The sequence below is a fragment of the Mustela nigripes genome, chromosome 9, assembly GCF_022355385.1.
Source record: "Mustela nigripes isolate SB6536 chromosome 9, MUSNIG.SB6536, whole genome shotgun sequence".
Taxonomy (NCBI): domain Eukaryota; kingdom Metazoa; phylum Chordata; class Mammalia; order Carnivora; family Mustelidae; genus Mustela; species Mustela nigripes.
In genome coordinates this window covers 84254156-84273283 of record NC_081565.1, presented here as the reverse complement: position 1 = coordinate 84273283, position 19128 = coordinate 84254156, and the positions used below count along the sequence as shown (strand labels likewise).

The window sequence follows — 19128 nt, the reverse complement described above, 5'->3', positions numbered from 1 at the left end:
GCTGCCTTCAGAATTGGGTTGTCGTAAATATTGCTGCAGGAAGCGTAAGGACGCATGTATCTTTTCAAACTAGTGTTTTCATATTCTTCGGGTAAATACCTAGTAGTGAAATTACTGGATCATAAGGTATTTCTTTTTGTAATTTTTTGAGGAACGCCCACACTGTTTTCCCGTGGCCGCCCCGGTCTGTATTCCCACCGACAGTGCGCGGGGGCTCCTTTTTCACCACATCCTCACCAGCACTTGTAGTTTCTTGTGTGAATGATCTTGACAGATATGAGGTGGTATCTCGTTGTGGTTTTGATTTGCTTTTTGATAAGGAGTGATGTTGAGCATCTTTTCTGTCATGTGTCTGTTGGCCATCTGGATGGCTTCTTTGGAGAGATGTCTGTTCATGTCTTCTGTCCATTTGTATTTAGATTCTTTGTTTTTCTGCTGTCGACTTGTGCTAGTTCTTGATATATTTTGGATACTGACCCATTATCAGATGTTTCACTTGAAAATATCTTCTCTCACTCTGTAGCTTGTCTTTTAGTTTCGTTGATTATTTCCTTTGCTGTGCAGAAACTTTTTATTTTCAGTTTATTTTTGCTTTCCTTTCCCTTGCCTCAGGAGACATATCTAGAAAAAAGTTACTACGGCCGATGTCAGAGAAATTACTGCCTGTATTTTCTTCTTGGATTTTTATGATTTCAGGTCTCTCATTTAGGTCCTTAATCTGTTTTTTTTTTTTTTTTAAGATTTTATTTATTTATTTGACAGACAGAGATCACAAGTAGGCAGAGAGGCAGGCAGAGAGGGAGAGAGGGAAGCAGGCTCCCTGCTGAGCAGAGAGCCCCATGCGGGGCTCGATCCCAGGACCCTGAGATCATGACCTGAGCCGAAGGCAGCGGCTTAACCCACTGAGCCACCCAGGCGCCCCCCTTAATCTGTTTTGAGTTTATTTTTGCATATGGTGGAAGAAAGTGGTTCAACTTCATTCTTTTGCAAAATGTAGCTGTCCAGTTTTCCCAGCAGCTTTGTTGAAAATATTGTCCTTTGCCCATTGCATAGTCTTGCCTCACAATCTTTTTGAGGATTAATTGACCCTATAATTGTGGGTTTATTTCTGAGCTCTCTGTTCTTTTCCATTGACCTATGTGTCAGTTTTTGTGCCATTATCTTACTGTTTGGATCACTACAGCTTTGTAGTGTATCTTGAAATCTGGGATTGCAGTATAGCCCATTGTGCTCTTTTTCAAATTTTGCTTTAGCTATTCATGCTCTTTGGTAATTCCATACAAATTGGAGAATTATTTATTCAAGTTCTGGGAAAAATGCGATTGGTATTTTGATTAGGATTGCATTAAGTCTGTAGATTGCTTTGGTAGTGTGGACATTTTAACAATATTTATTCTTCCAATCCTTGAGCACAGAATATCTTTCCATTTGTTTGTGTCACCTTCAATTTCTTTCATTAGTGTTTTATAGTTTTCAGAGTAGAGGCCTTTCGCTTCCTTGTTTAAGTTGATTCCTAGGTATTTTCTTTGGTGCAGTTGCAAGTGGAAGTGACTTCTTAATTTTTCTTTCCATTACTTCATTATTACTGTATAGAAATGCAGTAGATTTCTATGTATTGATTTTGTGTCCTGCAACCTTACTGAATTCATTTATCAGGTCTGGTAGTTTCTTGGTGGCATCTTCAGGGTTTACTCTATATAGTATCATGTCATCTGCAAATAGTGGAAGTTTTTCTTCTTCCTTACTTTTTTGGATTCCTTTTGTTTCGTTATGTTGTCGGATTGCAGTGGCTAGCACTTCCAGTGCTCTGTTGAACAAAAATAGTGCAAGTGGACATCCTTGTCTGGCTCCTGATCTTAGGGGAAAGCTCGCAGTTCTTCATCATTGAAGATGCTGTCAGCTGTGAGTTTGAATAGACGGGCTTGATTATGTTGGGATATGTTCCTTCTAAACCTGCCTTGTTGAGGGTTTCTATCACGAATGGATGTCGCACTTCCTCAGATGCTTTTTCTGCATTTATGGAAATGCTCTTACAGTTCTTACCCTTTCTCTTGTTGCTCCAGTGTATTATGTTGGTTGATTTGTGAGTATTGAACCACTCTTGCGTCCCAAGAATAGGTTCCACTTGATTGTGGTGAATGATTTTCTTTAAATGTATTAATGGGTTTGGTTTGCTGATACTTTGTTGAGGGTATTTGCATCTGTGTCTGTCAGAGATAATGGCCTGTGATTCTTTTTCTTTTTTGTAGTTGCCTTTATATGATTTGGTATCGGGGTAATGCTGGCCTTCTAGAATGAGTTTAGAAGCTTTCCTTCTATTTTTTGGAATACGTTGAAAAGTATAGTTATTAACTCTTCATTAAATGTTTGGGAGAATTCACTGGTGAAGCCATCTGGTCCTGGGCTTTTGTTTGTTGGAAATCTTTTGATTACTCTTTCAATGTCATTGCTGGTAGTCTGCCTGTTCACATTTTCTGTTTCTTCCAGATTTAGTTTTGGGAGGTTTTATGTTTCTAGGAATTTATCCATTTTGTACAGGTTGTCCAGTTTATGGGCATTTAATTTTTCATAAGATTCTCTTGTAATCCTTTGTATTTCTGTGGTGTGGATGGTTTTTTCTCCTCTTCAATTTATGATTTTATTTGAGCTCTCTTTTTGAGGAGTCTGGCTAAAAGTTCATCAGTTTGTTCATCTTTTCAAAGAACGAGCTCCTGGTTTCATTGATCTGTTGATCTGTTTGTGTGTGTGTGTGTGTGTGTGTGTGTGTGGTTTTTTGTTGTTGTTGTTGTTGTTTTAAGTTTCTATTTTGTTTATTTCTGCTCAGGTCTTTATTATTTCCTTCTTTCTGCTGGTTTTGGGTTTCGTTGTTCTTTTTCCATCTCTTTAGGTGTAAGGTTAGATTGTCTTTTTGAGATGTTTCTTGCTTCTTGAGGCAGGCCAGTATTGCTATGTATTTACATCTTAGCACCATTTTTGTTGCATCCCAAAGATTGGGGGGTGTCGTGTCATCATTTTCATTGTCTTCTAGCAGTTTTTGATTTCATCTTTGACTTCTTGGTTGACCCATTGTTTAATAGCATATTAGCTGTTTAACTTTCATGTGTTTGTGTTCTCTCCGGATCTTTTCTTGTGGTTGATTCCTAGTTTCATAGCATTGCAGTCAGAAAAGATACATAGTGTGACACGATTCTTTTTGAATTTGTTGACTTGTTGTGTGGCCTAATATGTGATCCGTTCTGGAGAATATTCCATATGAACTTGCAAAAAATGTGTATTCTACTGTTTTAGGATAGAATGTTCTGAATATATCTCTTAAATCCCTCTGGTGCAATGTGTCATTCGGAGCCACTGTTCCCTTGTTGATTTTCTGTTCGGATGTTCTGTCCCTTGATGTCAGTGGGGTATTAAGTCCCCTACTATTTTTGTATTACTGTCGATTACTTCCTTTATGTCTGTTACTAGCAACTTTAGGTATTTGGGTGCTCCCATGTTGGGTGCATGAATATTTACAATTGTTACATCTTCTTGTTGGATTGTCCCCTTAATAATAATGTAGTATCCTCACTTGTCTCTTGTTGCAGCCTTAGTTTTAAAGTCTGTTTTGTTGCTTATAAGTATTGGTACCCAGCTATCTTTTTACTTACATTTTCATAATATATGTTTTTCCACCCTTTGACTTGCATTGTGCGTGTCTTTAGGTCTGAAATAATTCTTGTAGGCAATATTCACATAGGTGCTTTTTAATACATTCCATCAACCTGTGTCTTTTGATTGGAGTGTTAAGTCCATTTACATTTAAAGTACATATTAACGGATATGTACATATTGCCTTTTGTTACTTGTTTCATGGGGTGTTTTTGTTTGTGTGTATGGTTCTCAGTTCCTTGCTCTTTCCTTTCACAGTTTGCTGGTTTCGTTCAGTGATGTACTTGGATTCCTTTTTCTTTATTCTTTTCATATCTATTGCTGGTTTTTTAATTGTGGTTATCATTAATAGTAATATCATTAATAGGAATCATAGTAATAATATCATTAATAATAATCATAGTAATAGTATCATTAATAGTAATAACATCAAGATGTCAGACATCTTCTGCATATAACAGTCTGTGTTAGGTTGATGGTCACTTAAGTTTGAACCCATTCCAAAAGTGCTACATGTGTTAGTGTTCTCGTCATTGTCTCCTCATTTCGCCTCCATTGTAGGTATATGGTCTTACACTTTACATCCTTTTATTTTGTGATTAATGACTGATTTTTATATATTTACTTAATTCTACTGCTTTTATGCTTCCTGCTTTTCTTAATTCTGCTTATCGTCTTTCCTTTCTTCTTAGAGTCCACTTTAACGTTTCTTGTAGGCCTGGTTTAACGGTGACGCATTTCTCTAACTTCTGTTTGTCTGGGAAACTCTCTATCCTTCTGTTCTGAATGATAACCTTGTTGAGTAGTTTTTTGGGTTGCGGGTTTTCCTCTGTGCACTTTGTATGTATCAAGCCACTCTCTCCTGGCCTGTAAAGTTTCTACTGAAAAATTTGCTGATAGTCTTAGGGGTTGCCCTTGTATATAAATGTTTTCTTTTGCTGCTTTTAAAATTATCTCTTTATCACTAGATTTTGTCATTTGAATTACTACTTGTCTTGGCGTGGACCTCCCTGGTTTGATTTTGTTGGAGGCTGTCTGTACTCCTGGATTTGGTATCTTTTTTTCTTTCCTAGATTTGGGAAATTTTGAGCTGTTATTTCTTCAAGTAAGTCTTCTGCCCCACTTTCTCTTCTTTTTCAGGGATCCCTATTATGTGAATATTAATACACTTGGTGTTATCACTGAGTTCCCTTAAATCTGTTTTCATTTTTTATTTTTTCTCCTGCTTCAGCTTGATTGCTTTCCATTATTCTGTCCTCCAGGTCACTGATCTGTTCTGCTTCCTGTAGTCTACTACTCATTCCATCTATTGTATTGTTAATTTTAGTTATATTCTTCATATCTGATCGGTTCCTTTTTGTTTTCTGTCTTTTTGTTGAGGTCTTACTGAGGTCCTCTGCTCTTTCCTCAAGTCCAGTGAGTATCTTTATGACCATTACTATTATCAGGCGTATTTCTTCTTTTTCTTTTTCTTTTTTTTTTTTTTTTTAAGATTTTTATTTATTTATTTGACAGACAGAGATCACAAGTAGGCAGAGAGGCAGGCAGAGAGAGAGGAGGAAGCAGGCTCCCTGCTGAGCAGAGAGCCCGATGCGGGGCTCGATCCTAGGACCCTGAGATCATGACCTGAGCCGAAGGCAGAGGCTTTAACCCACTGAGCCACCCAGGCGCCGAATCAGGCGTACTTCTTATCTTTGTTTCATTTAGGTCTCTTTTGGTCTTATTCTATCATTTGAGACATATTCCTCTGTTCTCCTCATTTTGTCTAACTGTCTGTTTTTGTGTGTTAAGACATTCAGCTGTGTCTCCTGCTCTTGGAGGTAGTGTTCTTATGAAAAAGAAGTCCTGGAGCGCCCCGCAGTGCCATGTCCCTTGTTCACCAGAAGCTGGCACTCAGGGGTATCTAGTGTGTATGTTGTGTGCACCTTATAATTGTGGCTGAGCTACTTTTTCCTTCATTGTCGTTATGTACAATGGCTCTCTTTCCCTGTTGTGGGCAGTGTTTGGTCCCTTTGTTGTTAGTGGGCCAGTGGGGGCCCACCTTGGACTTGATGTGAGTCAGACCAGGCATTTGCCAGAGATGTAGTAGCACCGAACTGCCCTGTTGTCCCCTGAGCAGCTTTCATTGGTGGGTGGGGCCTGCAGTTAGACCAGAATCTGTCCGCAGCCCCTGCTGGAGCTGGACCGGACTGGTGTGTGTGGTTAACTTCCCCTCTTGCCAGGGCAGGAGTTACTTTGGAGTGGGCTGGCCCCTCTCAGCTTGTAGAGTTGCTTTGGTTGGTCTCTGCCCAAGGGGGTATTGGAGGAGAGAGGTCTACAGGACAAGGCAGTGTAGAGCTGAGGTATGAGCAAGGTTTGCCCTGGTCTGCTGTGGGAGGAGGCCGGCTGGGGAGGGGTTGTGCTGGCAGAAGTGCTCAGGACCAGGGCATGCTATTACCAAATCGGGTGGAGAGTGTTGTCCAGGCACTGGTTCCTGCAGGTGTCCATGTATCTTGGCTAGAGGACAAGGAAGGGAAATGTCCACTCTTCTTGGTTCCCGTGGAAGTCTCCCAAGGATCCCTGACCTTCCATCACAGGCTGTGAGATTAGTAAACAGATTTCCTTCCTGTTGTGCCCCAGATGCTTTTTAAACTGCTGGCTTCTATGCCGTGTCTCCACGGGGCTATTTGTTGTGCGGTGTCCTTAAGGTGGGAACCCCCCCCCCACACCGCCCCACAAAAAAGGCAGGGACTCCCATTTTCTCTCACCCTCCCAGTTCTCTCAAGCCAAGCACGCTAATTTTTTAAAATTCCAGGCATTAAACTCATGAAATTATGCCCCACTGAATTAATTAACTTCTTTCTTTCTTTCTTTTTTTTTTTTTTGACCCTGCTGAACTTCAAAGCCAGATATTACAGGGGTTTGTCTTCCCCACGCAGATACCCTGTGCGTGGGGTACCCGACGTGAGGGTCTGATTCCCTCCCTTCTCCACGCCCACTGTATCCCTCCCTCCTACAGTCAGTCATGGAGGTCCTTTTAGCTTTCCCACATGCCTCTACGATATGGCCTCTTGACTACATTTAGCTATGGAGAGTCTGCTCTGCCAATCCCATGGTCATTCTTGGGGTTATTTACACTGATGTGGGTGTTACCTAGTAGTGTTCATGGGAGGAGGCATCCTCCCTGGAAGTCAGTTTCTTTCTTTTTTTTTTTTTAAAGATTTTATTTATTTATTTGACAGACAAAGATCACAGGTAGGCAGAGAGAGGAGGAAGCAGGCTCCCCGCTGAGCAGAGAGCCCGACTCGGGGCTCGATCCCAGGACCCTGGGATCACGACCTGAGCCGAAGGCAGAGGCTTTAACCCACTGAGCCACCCAGGTGCCCTGGAAGTCGGTTTCTTTATTTTTAAAGCTACTGGCATCACATAATGAAGTCTTCTAGAGAGTAGTGTCCATAAAGTGGTCTACTTCTGTCTTATAATTTGTTGTTGCTGTTGTTTGGGTTTTGGATTGGTTTGGGCTGTTTGTTATTAGTAAGTGCTTGTTCTGTGCCGGGCACAGTTCAGATGCCGGGGCATGGAGATGGCAGACGGGTCTCCCACCCTTAAATGGCTTATTACCTGCGTGCACAACAGAGACAGACAATTACAGTAAGTTTGACAAAGACTGTTTTAAGCCCTTAGAGGTTTTTGTGCTAATAAGATCGCCGTATTCCCTTTGCTTTTCATCTTACCTTAACGCCTCATTCACCATGTTCCCACAGTAAGAAAGATACAGCGATCCGCCGACGTGAGCTCTTAGAGGCCATCTCTCCTGCTTTGTTAAGCTACCTGCAAGGACACGCCCAAGAATTGGTGTTGGATAAGTCTGCATGTGTGTTGGTGGCCAACATTCTGGGAGCCGCCGTTGGAGACCTTCAGCCTGCCATGAATTCTATTGCCAGCGTGGCAGCGGCCGAGCTCCATCCCGGTGGCAAGGATGGAGAGGTAACGTGCTACTGGCAGACAGGTGGAAAGCAGCAGTGTTGCATAACCGCAGTCACTGAGAATATTGCCGTAGAGAGAATTCGAATGCTAATTGTCTCAACTCTGCACATGCTGGACAGCACATCTGATCGTTGCGATTTTGAAATACCGGTGCTGTTATAACCCTGTCTTTCTTAAAAGTCTTCCCCTGACTTCACAGTACCTACAGAGGAGGAGAAACAGAATCTTGTACTGTGGCTCTCTGTTGTCCACGATTGGCCCAAAACCGCCTTTCTAGCATATGCTGTGTTCTTAATTCTGTTTTGAATTTGCTTTGGATTTTTGCACCTCTCTGCATTTGCACGTTTCTTCCGTGGGCCTAGATGCTCCCTGTGTCTCCATTTTGCTGTGCTGTCGCTGTAGAAGGCCCTGCTCATCCTCCTGCAAGGTCCCCAGCATCCTTCTCATGGACGTTGTTCCCAATTTCCTCTCTTTCTGATACCTCCCGCCTGTCTTACTTGGCCCCTGAGTAATTCTGCCTCGTATCTGAAGTTCATTGATTCATGGACCTGATTTGTGTGAGGCAGGGTCAGCACCGTTCCCCCACCCCTCAAAGAAGATCATAGGCGGGGGGAAGACATACGCAGCAGCCCTAAGGGAGAAAGGGGCTTGGCTCGGCTGAGAACAGAAGGCTCAGGGACTCGGGGTAGGAGATGGGTTTGCCGAGGGAAGAGAGGAGGGCAGGAGGCCGACGCTGCAGGCTTTGTGCTGCACTGGATCGCAAGCTGGTGCGTGTGTGGAGTCTGCTGGGTCCTGATGTGGCTCCTGGGCCTTAGAGAAGCCCTGGACCTGTCCGCCCGGGGCCGCGCAGATGAGCAGGCGGGAAGATGGACGCATAATGAGTTCCCCCCTTTGCTCCCCTGCTCTATAAGGAGAGATCCTAGGTATGTGGGACCAGCAGTGCCAGCTTTCCGTGCTTTTCTGCTGTCACTTTTTGTCCCAAAGGTTTCTTTGTACCTCAGCACTGCATACTGCCACCTGGACGGTGCTCAGCTTGATCTGAGGCGCACACTGTGCTGGGGCTGTTCAGCTGGGAGCACCTGACGCGGAGCCTCAGAGCTTTTTAGCGGCTCCTTTGAATATCCGTCTGTCGGTGTGGGGATTAGACTAGATTGCTGGTCCCCCGGCTGCTCATGGTCCGTTCTCAGTGACTTGACCTCCGCAGCACAGTGGAACTTTCCGTGTAGCCACGTCCTCACCTGTGCATGGTAGAGGACACATGGTAGGCCGCAGCGTGGCTGAAAACAGCTTTTTTATGTTTTCCTTCCAGCTGCACGTTGCAGAGCATCCCGCAGGACACCTTGTTCTGAAGTGGTTAATAGAACAAGATGAGAAGATGAAGAAAAGTGGAAGAGAAGGTAGGCTATAAAACATGGATTTTCCTGAATCGTCTGTGGAATTTCCTAACCTCCGGCAGCCCTGAACTCGATGCCCGCCGTTTATGTTCACAGGAAATTTGTTGAGTGTTTAGAAATGGTGTCTGTGGACAAGAAATGATTCAGTGCTTGCAGATAATGCGTTAGAAATACTGGAAATTGATGTCCTGGGGTCCTTGAATTTCCTTGCTCTTTCCTGTCCGCCCTCACTGCCTCTCCTCGCGGGCTACCTCAGTCTTCTGACCAGGTGCTGCCGGGGCCCTAAAAATGCCATTATGTTCCTTGGTGAGGTGGGGGTTGGGGTTGGTGAGACTTGGGAGGGGGACATTTGTGAGTGTCACTGGGGTACAGTTGTAAAGCAGGATATCTGTCTGGAGTTTGGAGAAAGGGAAAAGCAAAGGAAGGTAGTCCTCATCAGAATTTTGAACTGAACGCCTGTTTGGGCACTGAACTACATGCGACCACAGAGCAGGCCAGCCTTCGCCTTCGTGGCTTTTCACAACACTCCCAGCTGCTCTGTAGAAACTCCGCTTTCAAGAGAAGGACCGCATCTTTTAATCGAATTGAAAAGTCGCATACCATTCCTTTCTCAGCCCCGTCTTTGACCAGACCTTCTGTTACTAAATTCGAGCTCCATCCAGCGTTTTAGCCACTAAGGAGATCTCCCCACACCGAGTTTGAACAGTTTGGGTTTTCTGTCATTGTGTCTGAAAAAAATGTGACAGATCATGAATTTATGTCTTGAGGCAAGTTGCAGTTCTGAAGGCCGGAGAGGCAGTCGATACACAGTCGCACTGTCCCTTCTCACTCTGCCTTGAGGAATAGAGACTCAGGGGTGTGAAGGAGAAAGCTTCTTGTAATAAATTTTGAACAAAAAATAACATACGGAGTCATTTTTTGTTATTAAGAAGTTGGTGCACAGTTGAGCGGAGTTCCTGTCCAAAACGCTGTCTGGCTTGCTTTTAAAATCCAAAGAATTTCCTAGTGATACTTTTCCTTAATTCATTTACACCGACAGTTATGAAGCAGGCCTGCATGGGCCTTGTGTGTGTATCAGGTGCACTCTGAACCAGTGTGGCTGTCTCCGTTATCTGTTGCTGTGTGACAGGATGCCTCAAAGCTTGGTGGCTCTCGAACAACATCCCGTCAGGACTCGGTGGAGCTTGGTTTTGCTCCAAGCAGTCCTCTTGGGCTGCTCTCTTTGGGGTAGGAATGTCTGTTTGGATGGTGGCTGGCAGGGGCTCAGTCCAGCAGACTCAGTCCCCAACCCTTGGTTGGGTTTTAAGAGAAGAAAGCAGTGCGCAGTGCTTTTTTGATTTAGCCTCAGAAGTTATCACACATAACTCTTTCCACACTCTCTTGGCTCAGTCCGTCACAGAGGCCCGCTGGAATTCGGGAGACGTTGATTCCCCCACGGCTGGGGGTGCGGGTGTGCAGCATTCTAGCAGTGCTGTTGCGCTCACGTTTCAAAAACATTGTCTGTCTCGTGAGTTGATTACAGTCCTTCCTTAACGTGTGCCCTGAAGAGCTACGTAGCCGTAGGCCTCTTGGCTTTTAAAGATACCCTCTTGGGTATCTTTGGGGGAATTATGCATTCTGCATACCCAAGATACTTGCCTTCGAGATAGGCTGCCCATACTTCCATCTGCACCAAGTCCTAGCTTTCAGAGTTTTTCCGTTGTCCAAGAATTGGTTACGCTTAGATGGCACAGTGAGTTAAAGATGATATACCGAGAACTTAGAAATCTGGTAACAACACACGAAATAATAATAAAAGATGAATAATCTTCTTGATGGGTGAATGTCTAGCTTTGTGGAGAGGAACTACCTGGTGTCGGCTGGAACAGTCTCCTGACCACTAGTGTTCCTCGTGGGACCTTCCCAGTGAGCATTTTTCACGGGGGAGAACTTGATTCCATCCAAGCGTGAGGTACTGCTGTCAAACATTGACTTCCTGAATACCTTTCAGGTCAGGGTTAAATCATTAAAGAGTACAAAGAGATGCAAACACGAGCAAGTGAGCTTTTTATAGGAATTCAAGTTTTGTCTTGAGTAACTACAGTAAACATAGCATGAGACTTGGACCAGAGTTGAAAGAAATGGCTGTATTAAAAAGACATTAAATAAATCAGAGCTGGAACTTACAGTGTTAAGGAAAGTTGAGTGAGAACTCTTTTTATTCACTTCTTTATTAAAACATGCTTTTGCAGATTTAAGGGCGGTAGGGACAGAGATGGGGAGTTTAAAGCTTGTATGCGGTCACTGAGTTTCAGTCTATTTTTCAGGTGGTTTTGCAAAAACACTTGTCGAGCGTGTTGGTGTGAAGAACCTGAAGGCCTGGGCTAGTGTAAACCGTGGGGCGATTGTCCTGTCTAGGTACGTATGATCTCTGCCTTTCTGTGTAGGGCCTCCCTCCTGAACGCCGTTTCCACAGAAGATGCTTCCTTCACCTTCCTCCTCGGTTCCGAGCTTTGTTCCAATTGTTCAGGATTCCTCACGGTCACTCGGGGTCTAGACGAGTGTACCAAATAGTGGAAATCAAGTCTGCCTCTTCCCGTCAGTCCTTACTTACCTGCCCTGTTCCGGCTTCAAGGATTGTGAAGTTGTCACCAGGTCTCGTTCCGGGGTTTCACCCCATTTAGGGTTTCAACCAACTGTGATTGTATTCTCTCTCTCTCCTCTCTCTCTCTCTCACTCTCAGGAAAGCTCTTTACATTTGATTAGTTTGTCGAGATCCCTTTCACTCCCTCCTTTTCCCCCCAGATTAGGGAGCCCTCCAACACCCAGTTATGCTCAATTGTGTAAGTCGGAGGACTTGCCAAGCCCATGTGTTCTGGAAGTTTATTCTTGCTGTTAATAATTACTTATCTCAAAAATAGACATCCATAGCAACACGCTCACCTATTGCATTTAGTATTTGTTCGGCTTAAAATCAACATTATGATATAATAAGCCATTAGTTTATCTAATACCATCCCTCCTCGCCCGGTCCTCTTCCCCGTAAGCCTGTTGTGACCCACTCCTGCCATCCCGAGAGATGCAAAAGAGACCGCGTCGCTTTTTGTTTTGTTTTTTTCTCTTTAAAATTTTGTCTTCTTATTGTTTTACCACCTTTTCATCTCCTTTATCCCTATCCACACCTCCCCTGGCCCCTCTACACTCCCACAAGCACACATACTTCCTGCGTCTGGCAACCACAGATCTCTTCTCTGTATTTATGAGCTTGTTTGGTTTTGGTTTTTTGGGTTTTTTTCTTTCTTTTCTTTTTTTTTTCCATTAGATTCCACATAGAAGAGGGGCACCAGGGTGCCTTATTCGGTTAAGCACCTGCCTTCAGCTCAGATCGTGATCCTGGGGTGCTGGGATCAAGCCCCATGTTAGGTTCCCTGCTCAGTGGGGAGTCTGCTTCTCCCTCTCCCACTGCCTCTCTCCCTGCTCGTGTTCCCTGTCTCTCTCAAATAAATAAATAATATTTTTAAAAAGATTGCACATCTAAGAGAGATTATACAGTATTTATGTCATTTGATGGTCTCACTACAGTTAAGGTTTTGACCAAATTGTAATTGCGTTCTTTTTAATGAATTAGTCTTGTCCCTCTGAAAACTGTGACAGAGCTGCTTTTTAAACCACAACTCACTTTACATGCAATTTTCTTTCCTGATTTTCAAGTATTCTTAAAAGGATTCTGGAGGCATTTGCTAGTGAAGTCTGCAAGCTGATTGTTTGTTTCTAATTAAAATGGTAGAAAACTGATGATTGGTAAATCGAGGCATGCTTTCCACCTATTTATTATTCTCTAGACAGAGTCGCGTCGAGTTTATAATTCACAGGTCATTGAGACTTCAGCTTCCTTGCGTTCCGTTGCTGGATGCAAAACCCTTCCATTAACCACATCCATTTAAAATAGATTTGTTTGTTGTGAAGCAGTCACTGTCGATTCTTTTTCTCCTTCCCATGTTAGTGAGGTTTGGAGAAAGAGATACCGATCTTAAGTTTGAATTTCCCATAGTGTGGCACGTGCAGCACACCGTGCAGTTTCATCTATGCTGTTTATAAGTGTTGGGCCTTTATTCTTTATATAATTTGACTTGGAACACGTGGGCTCACAGACACAATCCCTTGGGGCATTCATTTCTTTGGGTAGATCAGGATCTCCAAATACGTAGGTGGTGCAGATCATTTTTGTTCATTTCTCATTGAAATTAGCTGATTTTCTAGTGGACGTCAAAGAGCCAGAATCCTTTAGCTGAAGCGTGGACTTATTTAATGGGAGGTTTTTTACCAGGCATTTAAGAGTGTTAACACGTACTACTGACATATCCTTTCATTAACACTCAATTAACTAAAAATTTCAGCCATGCCACGCAATTAATTTGTAGAGCTCACTCATCGATCATAGCTCTGTTTGGGTGGATTGCAGACCTCGGGAGGCTGCTGCAGGCTTATTGCAGAACACTGCTTAGAGGTGGACCACTAGTCCATACCGTGTTTGAGGTTCTGAAGGGAAGTTGAATTACCAATGACCTAATGCTTGATTAATACAATAATCAGTGTTACGTGGTTTTAGAATACTGTTACGCGCTCGACTCGTTTGGTGAAATTCTCTGCTTCTTTATATTTTTCTTCAAACTCATACGGTGTTTTTCCCCTAGAAATCTTTTTTACAATAAGTGAAAAGGCATCCTGGGTAAAAAAACAAAAAACAAACAAACAAAAAAAAACACTTTAGCTTTGTATACAGCCTGAAAATGCTTCAGGGAAGCAGAATTCTCTAGCATTTAGATCATCGTGGGCTCTAGGCTTCCTGCCTGGGTTCCAAGCCCAGCTCACTGTGTAGTCTTAGGTAAATTATTCAGCTTCTCTGAAACTTCATTTTCTTCGTTGTAAAACTGGATTCGGGATCATCACAGGTCGTTTTTGGGCTGCGTGAGACGGTGGAGGTCCCACGCTTAGCATTATGCGTGTGCTCAGCAAATACTGACTTCGTGCTTCATGTCAGCATAGAAAATAAAAACTACCTAGTAAGTCATCAGCCTGTTAAAAGGGACTTTTACCAACTTTCTCGGCTTCCCAGGTGGGTCTCCTGGTCTCCCGCACCCAGAAGGATGCTGCCCGGTGGTGCTGGCTCCCCGTCCTCTCTATGCACGTGATGGAAGTTCTTAGCACCAGGGACTCTGGGAAGCGGCATGCGATTTGGTTTTAGGATGTGTTTCAGATCAGCATTAAAATGCCGTGAAGAAGGAGGAAACGGGAGACAGCCCTCCATTCTGCAGTCAGGCCCCTGTTCACAGAGAAAGGGGCCTTCCTGTCACCAGCCTCCAGGACTTCATTCACTTTCGGGGACAGAGCCTTCTAGCAAGGTTTCAGAAAGCAGAGCGTACTTGTTTGTTTATTTTAATGGCTCCTGTCGAGTAAGCATTGAGTGCTTCCTAAGTGTCAGGCTCTGTCTAGGTGCTTTAGGCATGAGATCATTTGAGCCTCAGAAACCCTCTCTGATGGCAGGTGGCTTGTGGTGTTGGTCCCATTTATAGGTCAGGAGACAGTCCTAGAGAATTTAAACAGCATGCCCCTGCCTGTACAGTTACGGAGCGGCCGAGGTCGCTTTCAAGTCTAAGCCGTTAGGCTGCTTCCCCCTTCCCATGTTCTAGCTGCAGAGTTGAGGAGGCTGGCTTACCCCCCGCCTTTCCTATGTGCGCCCCTCCGCTCCTGCTCATTCGGTCCCTCGGCGCTTCTCAGCCATCTGCTCTGCACGTGTGCTGCCGGGAGATCACGAAGTAACAGCCGGGGTTTCTGTTCTTGAGCTCCCCTGGGTGGGGGAGGACAGATAGAGCACATGCAGGAGCGATTTCTGAGGCAGGGTGTTTTCCTGAGATGATCAGTCACAGCGGAGGTCGGACCAGTTCTGTCCGGGGCGGAGGTGCTCCCACATCGGAGCGACTGGCCCAGCAAGATGAGAGAACATGTTCTGTTGATGTGGTTTCCCAACATAGGCTACCGGCCCCCATCGTTCAGCTGCTGGATTCAAAAGATGGACTTCTCATTAGAGGACTGGTCTCACAAATCAGTGAGCTGTTTATACCTCGCATGGCGATGGTGATTGCAGATGATTAGGGTCTTTATGAAACATGATTGTTTTTTGTTTGTTAATCTTTGTCTTCTGTCTTCAGCCTTCTCCAGAGTTCCGATCAAGAAGCTGTGCAGAAAGTCAAGGCTGGACTGAAGGGCCTCATTCCCACATTGGAGAAAAACAAGAACACCAGCAAAGGAGTAGAAATGCTACTGGAAAAACTGGCCGCATAGTGGACACGGATAAGAACAAGAGACAGTCGTTTCTCCTGTCCTCTTTTTCCTCTTTTCCCAGTGTGGACAAGAAGTGCGCGGGTCTACCTTCCTGGGAATCTGGGTGCTCTGTATATTTGTTTTTGTTTTTGTTTTTGTTTTTATAAGAGTCTATTTATAAAACAATTTCCAAAAATTGCCTTTTTTTTTTCCTTAATCCCAGCCATGTCCTCTATCGTACTGAGTAGTGAGGAAATCAGAGGTGAGGCGGTAACGTAAGAGGTTTAACCGTCTTAGACGGTGGGACCAGCCCAGTATGTGCCACGGAGGAGCAGGCGTTGATTAAAGAGAAGACGTCTTCAGAAGCAGTAGTCTGAGAAGGCTTCATGGAGGAGGTGGGGCTTGGGGGCCTTGAAGGAAGGCGGGGCGTAGCCAGAAGGAGCCCAGGGTAGTCTGTGGTGGGAGCAGAGGGGAACTTCTGGTAACCTTGGGGCCTTGATGGCTCCAGGGAGAAAAGGTCCTCTGCAGCCAGAGCGGCCCCCTCCCCCAGTGCTTTAGGGATGGGGCTCCGGGTTTGTGTTTGCAGGAAGGGTCTGGAGTAAGGTAAGGCTCCTGGGGGAAGTGTGTTGCAGAAACGAGGGCATCACCAAGGTAGCCGAGGGAAGGTCCAGGTTCCTGGGAGGACCTCCCTGTCTCTGGAGACTTCCAGGGGGATCACTCCTTGTGATAAGATGTGCGCCCTTGAGACTGTCCCTGAAATAGTTGAAGCCATTACAGGGTCCGCGCTCGCAGATAGGAGGTGTGCATTTGTTAACAGTGCTGCTGAGGTTTAAGTGTGAGGGGGATGTTGGCGTTTTCTGGTGCTTGGTGTTAGCAGCCCCGTGTCAAAGGGTAGGTAGACCCCTCGCGGCCCCTGTAGCCGCGCTGGCTTGGACACTGAGCCTGGGAGCTTTTCTCTAAGGAGCCTGCAGGACAGGATGCCCCCTCGGGGCTGCCACTGCGATCCACCTGCTGGAGGACTGCCGGGCCTTACCTGACCGGACCACGGGGGCCCGAGACGGTCCCCCACATACCAGACGCCGGCATCCCCCCCTCCCGCTGTCCTGCTGGGAACGTGGGACCCACCCAGGGAACCTAAGAGCCCATACTTGTAACTGGCCTTTCGCTGGGATCCTCCCGCCGGGTCTCAGGCTGGAGGGGGGATGGGGTGAGGAGGTCAGTGGGGGAAAGGCCACATCAGAGCTGGCTTTCATTTGACGCATACGCGGTGTGTTGTCCATGGAAAGGGCGTTCTCGGAAAGTGGAGAAAAAGCCCTGCTCTTTGTTCCGTCCAGGAGACTAAACAAAGGACCATATACATCTTTATAAAATTAGAGCGGAACCAAAGGGGCAGCCCTTCCTCTGCCCCGGGCGTTCCTCCACACCCCTGCTTTGCTCTGCCCGGAAGTAAAGTCTTCCAGTTCTTTTCAGCTCTGCTTAGTTTTAAAATGCAGATTTTAAATGCAGATTATGGGTTTTGTTGTGGGTTTTTGTTTAATCTATTAGTTGTAGGCTTTCTTTGACTTTCTCTTATAGGAAAATATAGATTAAGACTTCTCACCACGGGGTCGGGGGGCAGGCAGGGGAGGTGCCTGGGTGGCTCAGTTGGGTGAGCAGCCGCCTTCAGTGCAGGCCATTTTCTCAGGGTCCTGGGATCAGCCCCCCATCGGCAGGAGGGCTGCTTTTCACTCTCCCCCCGCCTCCCTCCCACTCCTGCTGTCCATCTCTTTCCAATAAATAAATAATATCTCTAAGTCCGTGGTGGAGCCTGGCCAGGGAACCTGGGAAATGGTTTTCTTGGGAAAGGTTTCTTAGACCATAGGACCCCCCCGCAGGAACAGTCCCCCATGGTCCCCAGCAGCCTTGGACGTGCAGACTGGACGCGTGGCGCCGGCGCGCCCTCCGGGGGCCGTGGTAGAAGAGAGCCCGCGGATGGCACCTGAGCCCAAGATGGGAGGGAGCTGCCCTACGTACGACAGGCTGTGCGCCTCTGAGACGGTTATCAGTCCTTTTTGAATTGGATCTTCAGACTGGCGGCTGAAAGTGTGCCAACCCGACTATCTCTTCTGACTCTTCATTTCCACGCTAACCCATTGAGTCGGGCATTCCCGTTTCTCCCGGAGCCGCCGGCTTTGTGCCTGCCCAGAGGAGCTGCTGTGCAGCCGCCGCCGCCATCCGGGGCCTTCCTCCATTTCGCCTTTAGAAAGCCCGCTGCCGGGATCCCATGCGTTTCTTTTTCTTACTTAACACCTTCTTGGAAGAGGCACAGTCTCTAAACACTTGCTAGGAAAGAACGCAGAGGTGACAAAACGTTCACGGCCACACGCCTTCGTGCACCCCCTTTCACATCTGGACACCTAGTTTAGCTGGTCATAGAATTCTGGTTTGAAATCAATTTTGCCTCAGGATTTTAAGGGCATTGGTCAGTATTTTCTTGGATGTAGAGTTGCTTTGGAAGCCGAATGCCATCCTTATTCTTAGTTTTTTTTTATATGAGGCCTTGTGCGGAGGGCAGGGCTTCTGGGGAAGCTGCCTTATCGGGACGGAAACTGCATCGGTGAGCAGCACGAGTCTGTTTCCCGGGCTTCACGCTGGGCGCTTGGGAGCCTCGGCGAAGACTGCAGCTCTTCCAGGCTGGGAGTTGTATTTGCACCGTTCCTCTGACTTCTTTTTTTTTTTTTTCCTGTGCTTTTGCCTTCTTTGGAACTCCTGTAAGTGCAATTTTGAGCCTTTGGTTTGATCCTCTAATTTTTCCTTCTTTGGCTTCTTGTTTTGCCCGGAGACGAGGAGCGCTGCGTTTCCTGTCCTTCCTCTGCCAGCCTTTCGGCTCAGGTGTCCTTTTTTGTGTGTGCGCTTTGGATGAACTCTCTCTGATGTCTTGAGACGTTGCGTTTTGTGTTTATTTTACTTCACTTTGTTTTGCTTCGCGTCGTCTCTTTTCTGTTCTGTGCCCTTGTGTTTATCTTGGTCTCTTTCCTATGTCAAGGCTTTGCTAGAGAGATCTTTGGCGCTCTCTTTCCTTCAGATACTGGAAGCCGATGAGAAAGGGGCAGGCCTCCTCCTCCCCGCTGTTGAGGGCTCGCTGCACAGGTGTGGCAGCTGACGTTTGACCAAAGTCCTCCAGACGTCAGGATCTGTAGGCCCCTCCCGTGGGGCCGTCAGTGCCTCTGGAGGGAAGCCCACCTGGCAGCCCGAATTCTCGCTGCTCGGCACTCGGTGCGCAGGTGTGAGTTAACCCACTGACTTCTGGGAAGGCGAGTGCCTCTCCCTCGTGCGCTCTTGTTCCTGGGCCCCCGAACCTGGAGGGATTGAACCAATGCAGTTCCAGAAGGTACACTGTCAGCCTTTTGCCAAGGTACGGAGTGGTGGTGTACCAGTTTGGGGCAGTCTCCCTTTTTCCAGCCCAGGCCTCCTCCCAGAACTCGAACCTCAGACCGCGGGCGTTTCGAGTGTGCCGTGAGAATCCGTTCGCTCCCCGGCATTCACCATTCCCTGTCCTGCCGCTTTCTTCACTGCACTCTGTTCTTCCGGATTATTTTTTGTTAGTGCCCACTCTCCGATAGCTTTTCTCCTCTTTACTCTGTTCTTGTGAGTTTGGACCATTTTTATTCTTAGCTAAAATCTACAAATGGTCTTAACCAAACCAAAAGCAACCAGGCTGGCTGGAGGATGTGTTTTCTGGGGCAGGAGTCTAATTGGAGAGTATCTTTAATTTCCAAATACAGCGTTTTGCAGTTTTCAGATTGCATCAACCCCATGCTTCCCCCCCCCCCCCCCCCCCCCC

The 19128-nt window shown here is 46.0% G+C and overlaps 1 protein-coding gene across 1 annotated transcript in view; it reads left to right on the top strand.

Moving 5' to 3' along the window:
* PUM3 (pumilio RNA binding family member 3) overlaps positions 1-15503 on the top strand; it is a 49864-nt gene extending 34361 nt beyond the window's left edge. Inside the window, exons 15-18 of the mRNA XM_059411940.1 lie at positions 7389-7611; positions 8921-9008; positions 11312-11402; positions 15194-15503. Of these exons, the coding sequence (XP_059267923.1) occupies positions 7389-7611; positions 8921-9008; positions 11312-11402; positions 15194-15326 (535 nt within the window). The 3' untranslated portion in view covers positions 15327-15503. The remainder of the gene's footprint in view (positions 1-7388; positions 7612-8920; positions 9009-11311; positions 11403-15193) is intronic.
* Positions 15504-19128: the final 3625 nt, after the last annotated feature.